This window comes from Borostomias antarcticus (genome assembly GCF_949987555.1).
Source record: "Borostomias antarcticus genome assembly, chromosome: 17".
NCBI classification, from domain to species: domain Eukaryota; kingdom Metazoa; phylum Chordata; class Actinopteri; order Stomiiformes; family Stomiidae; genus Borostomias; species Borostomias antarcticus.
In genome coordinates, this window is record NC_140250.1 from 21,262,323 (window position 1) to 21,272,322 (window position 10,000).

The 10,000-nt window shown below is 55.1% G+C and overlaps 1 protein-coding gene across 1 annotated transcript in view; it reads left to right on the forward strand.

Annotated features, from left to right (window-relative positions):
* The window catches only part of map2 (microtubule-associated protein 2), a gene marked incomplete at both ends in the record, with an annotated part of 47,030 nt that overhangs the window by 33,129 nt on the left and 3,901 nt on the right, over positions 1 to 10,000 (forward strand). The window contains 2 exon segments of the mRNA XM_084452096.1: positions 3,292 to 3,596; positions 7,316 to 7,408. Coding sequence (XP_084308222.1) covers positions 3,292 to 3,596; positions 7,316 to 7,408 — 398 coding nt within the window.

A 10,000-nucleotide genomic window follows, 5' to 3' on the forward strand; every position in this document is an offset into this window, starting at 1 on the left:
TCTCACCTAGTCTCACCCAGTCTCACCCCAGTCTCACCCAGTCTCACCCCAGTCTCACCCAGTCTCACCCCAGTCTCACCCCAGTCTTACCCCAGTCTCACCCCAGTCTCACCCAGTCTCACCTAGTCTCACCCAGTCTCACCCCAGTCTCACCCAGTCTCACCCCAGTCTCACCCAGTCTCACCCCAGTCTCACCCCAGTCTCACCCCAGTCTCACCCCAGTCTCACCCAGTCTCACTTAGTCTCACCCAGTCTCACCCCAGTCTCACCCAGTCTCACCCCAGTCTCACCCCAGTCTTACCCCAGTCTTACCCCAGTCTCACCCAGTCTCACCCAGTCTCACTCAGTCTCACCCCAGTCTCACCCCAGTCTCACCCCAGTCTCACCCAGTCTCACCCAGTCTCACCCCAGTCTCACCCCAGTCTCACCCAGTCTCACCCAGTCTCACCCCAGTCTCACCCAGTCTCACCCAGTCTCACCCCAGTCTCACCCAGTATCAACCAGTCTCACCCCAGTCTCACCCAGTATCACCCCAGTCTCACCCCAGTCTCACCCCAGTCTCACCCCAGTATCAACCAGTCTCACCCCAGTCTCACCCAGTATCACCCCAGTCTCACCCCAGTCTCACCCCAGTCTCACCCAGTCTCACCCAGTCTCACCCAGTCTCACCCCAGTCTCACCCAGTATCACCCCAGTCTCACCCCAGTCTCACCCCAGTCTCACCCCAGTCTCACCCAGTCTCACCCCAGTCTCACCCAGTCTCACCCCAGTCTCACCCCAGTCTCACCCCAGTCTCACCCCAGTCTCACCCAGTCTCACTTAGTCTCACCCAGTCTCACCCCAGTCTCACCCAGTCTCACCCCAGTCTCACCCCAGTCTCACCCCAGTCTCACCCCAGTCTCACCCAATCTCACCCCAGTCTCACCCCAGTCTCACCCAGTATCACCCCAGTATCACCCCAGTCTCACCCCAGTCTCACCCCAGTCTTACCCAGTCTTACCCCAGTCTCACCCCAGTCTCACCCCAGTCTCACCCAGTATCACCCCAGTCTCACCCCAGTCTCACCCCAGTCTCACCCAGTATCACCCCAGTATCACTCCAGTCTCACCCCAGTATCACCCCAGTATCACCCCAGTCTCACCCCAGTATCACCCCAGTCTCACCCCAGTCTCACCCCAGTCTCACCCCAGTCTCACCCCAGTCTTACCCAGTATCACCCCAGTCTCACCCCAGTCTCACCCAGTATCACCCCAGTATCACCCCAGTCTTACCCAGTCTTACCCCAGTCTCACCCCAGTCTCACCCCAGTCTCACCCCAGTCTCACCCAGTATCACCCCAGTCTCACCCCAGTCTCACCCAGTCTCACCCCAGTCTCACCCAAGTCTCAACCCAGTCTCACCCAGTCTCACCCCAGTCTCACCCCAGTCTCACCCAGTCTCACCCCAGTCTCACCCAAGTCTCAACCCAGTCTCACCCAGTCTCACCCCAGTCTCACCCCAGTCTCACCCAGTCTCACCCCAGTCTTACCCAGTCTCACCCCAGTATCACCCCAGTCTCACCCAGTCTCACCCCAGTCTCACCCCAGTCTCACCCAGTCTCACCCCAGTCTTACCCAGTCTCACCCCAGTATCACCCCAGTCTCACCCAGTCTCACCCCAGTCTCACCCCAGTCTCACCCAGTCTCACCCCAGTCTCACCCCAATCTCACCCAGTCTCACCCCAGTCTCACCCAGTCTCACCCCAGTCTCACCCCAGTCTCACCCAGTCTCACCCCAGTCTCACCCCAGTCTCACCCAGTCTCACCCCAGTCTTAACCCAGTCTCACCCCAGTCTCACCCCAGTCTCACCCAGTCTCACCCAGTCTCACCCCAGTCTCACCCCAGTCTCACCCCAGTCTCACCCCAGTCTCACCCAGTATCACCCAGTCTCACCCCAGTCTCACCCCAGTCTCACCCCAGTCTCACCCAGTCTCACCCCAGTCTCACCCAGTCTCACCCCAGTCTCACCCCAGTCTCACCCCAGTCTCACCCAGTCTCACCCCAGTCTCACCCCAGTCTCACCCAGTCTCACCCCAGTCTCACCCCAGTCTCACCCCAGTCTTACCCAGTCTCACCCCAGTCTTACCCCAGTCTCACCCCAGTCTCACCCCAGTCTCACCCCAGTCTTACCCAGTCTCACCCCAGTCTTACCCCAGTCTTACCCCAGTCTCACCCCCGTCTCACCCAGTCTCACCCAGCCTCACCCCAGTCTCACCCCAGTCTCACCCCAGTCTCACCCAGTCTCACCCAGTCTCACCCCAGTCTCACCCCAGTCTCACCCAGTCTCACCCCAGTCTCACCCCAGTCTCACCCCAGTCTTACCCAGTCTCACCCCAGTCTTACCCCAGTCTCACCCCAGTCTCACCCCAGTCTCACCCCAGTCTTACCCAGTCTCACCCCAGTCTTACCCCAGTCTCACCCCAGTCTCACCCCCGTCTCACCCAGTCTCACCCAGTCTCACCCCAGTCTCACCCCAGTCTCACCCAGTCTCACCCCAGTCTCACCCCAGTCTCACCCCCGTCTCACCCAGTCTCACCCAGTCTCACCCCAGTCTCACCCCAGTCTCATCCAGTCTCACCCCAGTCTCACCCCAGTCTCACCCCGTCTCACCCCAATCTCACCCCAGTCTCACCCCAGTCTCACCCCAGTCTCACCCAGTCTCACCCCAGTCTCATCCAGTCTCACCCCAGTCTCACCCCAGTCTCACCCCAGTCTTACCCAGTCTCACCCCAGTCTCACCCAGTCTCACCCCAGTCTCACCCCCGTCTCACCCAGTCTTACCCAGTCTCACCCAGTCTCACCCCAACTCACCTAGTCTCACCCCAGTCTCACCCAGTCTCACCCCAGTCTCACCCCAGTCTCACCCAGTCTCACCCCAGTCTCACCCAGTCTCACCCCAGTCTCACCCCAGTCTCACCCCAGTCTTACCCCAGTCTTACCCCAGTCTCACCCAGTATCACCCCAGTATCACCCCAGTCTCACCCCAGTCTCACCCCAGTCTTACCCAGTCTCACCCCAGTCTTACCCAGTATTCATCTTACTGACACACCAGTCTGTGGCTCATGGAGAATCACCATCAGTGTTCACATTACTGCCCATAAACATCAGTCATGTCATGGATTCTAGTATTGAAAGAGTAGTGGTTATTGTGTTATCATTCTGCACGCCTGTCCAAGGTTGTCTCAATGTTATGCACCGAGACCGAAAGCAAATTCAATGATTCTGATTCTGAACTGTGTTTCATTCGCGCAGGCACGGAGTCGTTGCGCTCCCGCTCGGCCCGCAGTGGCCACTCCACGCCCCGCACCCCTGGCTCCTCCTCCGCCATCACCCCCGGGACCCCGCCCAGCTACTCGGCCCGCACCCCGGGCACGCCGCGCTCGCTCAGCCTCCTGTCCCAGGAGAGGAAGGTGGCGGTGCTGCGCACGCCGCCCAAGTCCCCCGCCAACACGCCCAAGCAGCTGCGTGTCCTCAACCAGCCCCTGCCCGACCTCAAGAACGTCAAGTCCAAGATCGGCTCCACAGACAACATCAAGTACCAGCCCAAGGGGGGTCAGGTAAGCCCCCCCCCCGCCCCTCCCTCCCTCCCCCGTCTCCTCTCTGCTCCTCTCCCTTATTCCTACTCTTCTTGGCCTCTCTCTCTCTCTCTCTCTCTCTTTCAACCTTGATCTGATGCTGGCACCTCTTCCATTCTTTCTCTCAGTGTTTTGGTCTGTGTCCGCCCTGTCTGTCTGTCTGTCTGTCTGTACGCTCAGTCCGTCTGCGTGTCTGCCGTTCGGTCTGCGTGTCTGCGGTTCGGTCTGCGTGTCTGCCGTTCAGTCTGCGTGTCTGTCGTCCTGCTCCATGCTCATAGTCCGTGGCTCTGCTCTAGCGGTGTCTCCCTCCCTCCGTCTGTCTGTCTGTCTGTCCGCTGGGTCACGGCTGTGAAGGAGAACAGTCATCATTCGGGACGGACTCTGATCAGGGAAGGACAGGGACATACTCTGATCAGGGAAGGACAGGGAGGGACTCTGATCTGGGAAGGACAGGGACATACTCTGATCAGGGAAGGACAGGGACATACTCTGATCAGGGAAGGACAGGGACATACTCTGATCAGGGAAGGACAGGGACATACTCTGATCAGGGAAGGACAGGGACATACTCTGATCAGGGAAGGACAGGGAGGGACTCGGGACGAACACCGGGTGTCCTCCGCCGAAACGCTTTCTCCTTCTTTCTTCGTTTTACCCTTAGCGATGTTTCTCAAAATCCAACTCCTCAGGGGGAACGTCTCCACCCCTGTGGTGAGAACGCCTGTGTCTCCGCCCAGAAAGTGTGTGGGGGGGGCTGGCTGATCTCTGACCTATCAGGTGTTCTTGTGGTCGCTCTCCTCCGGAAACGAGGCGCAAACCTTGCTGGGGGGGGGGGGGGGGGGGGTAGTCTGAGCTGGTCCCAGATTGACCCCTGTCGTACCCACGGCCCTGTCTGGACTTGTCGGAAGGTGGTCCGAGGAGTGTGAGCGACGCGGTGATTGGCACCATACCTGGTGTATTCAGACCTCCGCGGGGGGCGTAGAGGGTAACGGTTTGCCGTTTCGGCGCGACAGGATTTCAGCATTTAACACCCCTGAGGTGGATGGGGAACGGGGGGAGTCTGGGTGCTAAGCCGGCTAGGCTCACTGTCGAGGCACCCCTCTAGCTCACAGCTTACCCTCCTCCTCCCGGCTCGGCTCCTAGCCGACTAGCGATGACTCAGCCTTAACGTGAGGCCTCACCTCAGGGTGAGTGCCGGCCTCTCTGCCTGGAACTAAACAGGAAGTGACAACCTGCACCCGCTTACCCAGGGTTAGATGTCTGGTCCTGGGTCTGCTTGGGTAACAGGAACCCCTCTCCAACTCTCTGACTGAGTAATCCAGACAGACTCAGTTAAATATTCATCCTTCCTCTGGGGCGATGGTTTTCCTTTCTCGGGGAGTGTTTTGACGGCTTATGAATGTTTCAGGAGCCTAAGAACCTTTTAGCTTAACTCCTAGGAACCTCTTAGCTAAACACTTCACTTTATGTCACTAAGAGTTGAATAAAGAGTCTCTTGAGGTGATCGGTAAATTGTGTAGATGACCAGACGGTTTATACTGATTCCCTTAGGCTGATTGGTGGGCTTGGTGGAACCATTACTATATTGAAAGTCCCTCAGATATACAAACAGTGGGTAGTGAGGAGCTGTGGTGTTGTTCACTCACAGAGATGTTTGCCCTTTTGATGATCAAAGCTAATGTTTCCCAAAATGCACTGCAAAGTCCCCTAAAAGAGAGAATTAACTATTGCAGAGGTACTTCTAGACTACAGAGAGAGAGAAGAGGTCACATCTGGTCTTCTTCTCATGTACTGTAGTGTTCCAGAATCAATTCTCTGTATCATTCATTAGATACTGTAGAGAGAAAGTGAAATGTTTGGTTTCAATTTCCATCATTGGGGCCTAGACTGATCTTATCTATGTTGTATTAAATCCACGTCTAATGAACCAAATTCTATGTTTTTGTTTCTGGTCTGGATATGAGAAGTCGGCTTTGTTCATCATTTGAGCTTTTGTTGTTCTAAATGTACCTTTTAATTACCCCTTGTTCTTATTACGTATATTATTTCCAGGCTGGTATGCTTCCAGCTCTTTAAACGGCCATTAAAACGCCAACCCACATGTCCGCTTGCTCTCGTCTGTCATCATCCATCTCCAGCGTTCCACCAGGTGTGTGGGGGGTCTGCCGTATCGGAGCGGGCGTTCGCGAGTCGGCGTCTGAACCGTCTCATTCTGATCCTCTCATCGTCAGGCTCCGCTGCGCCGCCTCGGCGCCGGAGCGCTCGGCGTGGGACTTCTCCGCTTCCTGCCTCCGTCCGTCTGTGTGTTGTTGTCGTTGTGGAGATGTGACAGGCCTTCGCTGCAGCATCACGCCCCGCCCTCTCAGCTGTCTGCTGTGTGTGTTTTTAAATGTGGAACACGGAATGGCGCAGTGCCATAGCAGCATCCCACCATGCCTGACATTTCATACCGTCATCTCTCCTCATCCCCCGTTACACACGCAAACAAAAGCACTACAACAACAACAACGTCGGAATGTCATCATCCAAAAAGGCTGAGGCTGTCTCGCGTCAGTATAATTCAGACTCAGGCTTCTCATACAAAGTCTACTGGCCAAACTCATTCATAACCCTGACCTGTGTATTGTCAAGATGTCTCTTACTCACAAGGTTGAAAAGCCTGGATTCGCCTGATGGTTTGTTCAACCTTTCCTTCAACCTCTGTTTATCCGAGGGTTGGGCTTTGTTGGACCATATACAGTACAGCACCGTACTTCTAGAACTTCTCCAGCCTATTAGATCCTGCCCCTAAACCCCACAATCCATCCCGATAGCGACCAGGCAAACCCTCCAGATAGCAGATGAAAAGATAGTTCCCAAACTCACCCTGGAACAGACTTGTAGCCTAGTTTAATCGTTTAAACTCGCTCCTCAGAATAAACACAGCCCACCTGTAACATTTAACCACTAGCCTTTCGGCGGCGTAGCTGGCTAAAGTTGTGTTTTTGAGAGCTGGTCGTGCGTGTTTGCGAGTCAGGGGACTCCAAGATAGGGCCCCAGCGTGGGAAGCACCCTCAAGATAGGGCCCCAGCGTGGGCAGTCGAGGATTGAAGCAGTAGCCTGCTGTTGAGCGACCCAGTGACATCTAACAGCCTAACAGATCCCTGGTGCACCACTGCCACCTACCCTGTGGTATGTAGACCCCTACCCCCCCCCCCCCCCCCCACCACAATCCTGTAACTGACCACCAGGGGGCTTGGTCTCGCAAATCCAGTTCGTCATGAAATCTGATCTCAATCAGGAAATCTGTCCTTCTTCTCATCTCCCACATGCAACGTGGGTCCCCACATCAAACAACCAGTTTGCCTCAGAGATGTCCCTCCCTGACCACACACACTTTCTTGCGCACACACGCACACGCGCGCGCACACACTCATCTCATCCACATTCTCTTCACCGTATCATCAGAACATACCCAGAGCCTTGTCCATGAACGGTTGTTGCTGCCTCCCAGACAGCGATCCGATCAGGGCCATATACAGGCCAGATCTGGCGCTTGTGGCTTAGTTCCGGCCCATATATGGCCCAGATCCGCTTGCTGTATCTGGGATCCATTACAGTACCTGTCTGTCCGACACGTCGTAACCCGTTAACCTGTCTGCATGCCTCTCCATCCGCCGGTCGTCATTAAAGAGGCCCGTTGTCTCTGTATTTCTCTATAGATACAGATTTTAAACAAGAAGCTGGACTTCAGTCACGTACAGTCAAAGTGCGGATCCCGGGATAATCTGAAGCACTCTCCCCGGGGAGGCCATGTATGTACCGATCCATCTCTCCCTCTCCTTCCTCTCTCTCTGTCCCCCCCCTTGTGTTGGGGGGAGATGAGTAGACCGTTTCTCTAGCTCAGGGCCTCGGGGTTCACCTGTACCCCCCCCACCCCACCCCCCACCTTCCCTTCCCCAACAACCCCATTCTATGATTCAACCTACCCCTACCGTACCCAACCACCCCCTCCACCTGGCCTGCGCCCAGTCAAGTCCGCCTCCCACTCTCACAATCTGGTCCCCTTGTCCACTGAAGTCCGTCTTCTCCCGGACCTGTTCTGATCGAGAGATGTGTCCAATCTGTCCACGCGTTTGTCAGCTTGATCATGAAGACTCAATTCGTCCCTCACGGATACGAATAGTTGACAGGAGCACTCTGTCCTCTATTCGCTGTCCTGAGCGCGTCTCCACCTCAACAGTCTGATGTTCACACCTGAAGTCTCCTCTTCTTGTTGATGTCATCTGGCCGTCATACAGTACAGTTCATACTCTCTCCAGAGGTGTACTGTATAAATATATCCACTCACATGTACATGTGTACATGTAACTCTGATGGAGTCGATGATACAGTAGACAGCTCATCAACCCTGGTACATCCTTCATGCCAAGTCCTACTAGGCTCATAAAACATCATTTGTACTTCTCTATTCCTTTCAACGGATGGCATTTAACCTATTTGAGTCAACTTTGCTTGTAGAGAAGCAAGCAACCTATGACAAAGAGGTACTGTATACAGCACACGCTACCTTCATTGTACAGTAGCTGTCCCCCGCGCATAGAGAAGTACAACTGGATGGGGTTGATCCAAACGTCTGTGGTGAAATAGTTTGATATTGTTTGTTTCCTCTTGTCCATGACCAGCTGTGACCTTCAGCCAGATGATCTCTTCGCCAGTCTCTCTTTGTCCTTTCACTGCTCTTTTCTTTCTCTCTTTCACTGTTCCTCCCGTCTTCCTCTCGACTGCGGTGTCGTCCGGTTTGACTGCCTTTCCGACTGTGTGATTCACGCGCCGCGTGTCTGTACCGTACACCTACTGTATGTTTCAAATGTGTCTCAATCCAACATGCTTTTTCTCCTAACAGCTTCAGAAGGACGTGTTGACCTTGACTCTCTGGTTTATACTGTGTTTGCCAGAGGCCCTCAATCCTACTGTGACAATCCTAGTTCATCCCCTGTTAGAAGCGCACCTGTATGATGACCCTTGGCATACTGTACATGTACTGTATGTGGTTCTAGTAGCTTAGCCCATACAGATGAACACAGCTCTAGTTCTAAGCTGCTTCTCCTGTTGAGGATGGGAAGGCCCACTCCAGGCCCACTCTAGGCCCACTCTAGGCCCACTCTAGGCCCACTCTAGGCCCACTCTAGGCCCACTCTAGGCCCACTCCAGGCCCACTCCAGGCCCACTCTAGGCCCACTCTAGGCCCACTCCAGGCCTAGTCCAGGCCCACTCCAGGCCCACTCTAGGCCCACTCTAGGCCCACTCTAGGCCCACTCCAGGCCCACTCTAGGCCCACTCCAGGCCCACTCCAGGCCCACTCTAGGCCCACTCTAGGCCCACTCCAGGCCCACTCTAGGCCCACTCCAGGCCCACTCTAGGCCCACTCTAGGCCCACTCTAGGCCCACTCTAGGCCCACTCTAGGCCCACTCTAGGTCCACTCTAGGTCCACTCCAGGCCCACTCTAGGCCCACTCCAGGCCTAGTCCAGGCCCACTCCAGGCCCACTCTAGGCCCACTCTAGGCCCACTCTAGGCCCACTCCAGGCCCACTCTAGGCCCACTCCAGGCCCACTCTAGGTCCACTCTAGGCCCACTCTAGGTCCACTCCAGGCCCACTCCAGGCCCACTCCAGGCCCACTCTAGGTCCACTCTAGGCCCACTCTAGGTCCACTCCAGTCCCACTCTAGGCCCACTCTAGGCCCACTCTAGGCCCACTCTAGGCCCAGTCTAGGCCCACTCTAGGCCCACTCTAGGCCCAGTCTAGGCCTACTTTAGGCTTATTCTAGGTTTGTTCTAGGGCTGTTCTGGCCCGCTCTAGGCCCTGAGCTGTAAACGGAGGGCAGAAGGTAGAAGTGAGTTACACACAGAAGACAAACACACAGAGAGAGAGAGTCGGGGTTTACCACAGCCGATGCTTTCGCTCTTAAATAACCATGGTAACCATGTCCCGATGCTTGCTGTGAGGGGGCCGTGAGGAGAGCAGGTCAGGGGTCACTAAGGCGCCGGTGACGCCTAGGTCATGTTTGCTGAGAGTCTGAATGTACTGTAGTACCGTACCACAACCCCTCTCCCTTAAAGGACAGGTTCGGAATTTAGCATTATAAGCCATGTTATAAGGTTATTTACAATCATACTGTATATAATGGCCGAGATCAACGTTTTGTCAAACGGTGTACTCTCAAAAACACCATAAACTCTCGTTTTCAAAGACAGGAAACTCACAGAGTGGTGACTTGTGTCTGTTGATGTTCTGGCAAAAAAAAAAAAATCGCCACAAAGTATGTTTCTAATCGGGTTTTATTGATCATATTATATCCATTGATTTGTATTGACAACAAAGCCAGAGATGTTCAGATTCATCTG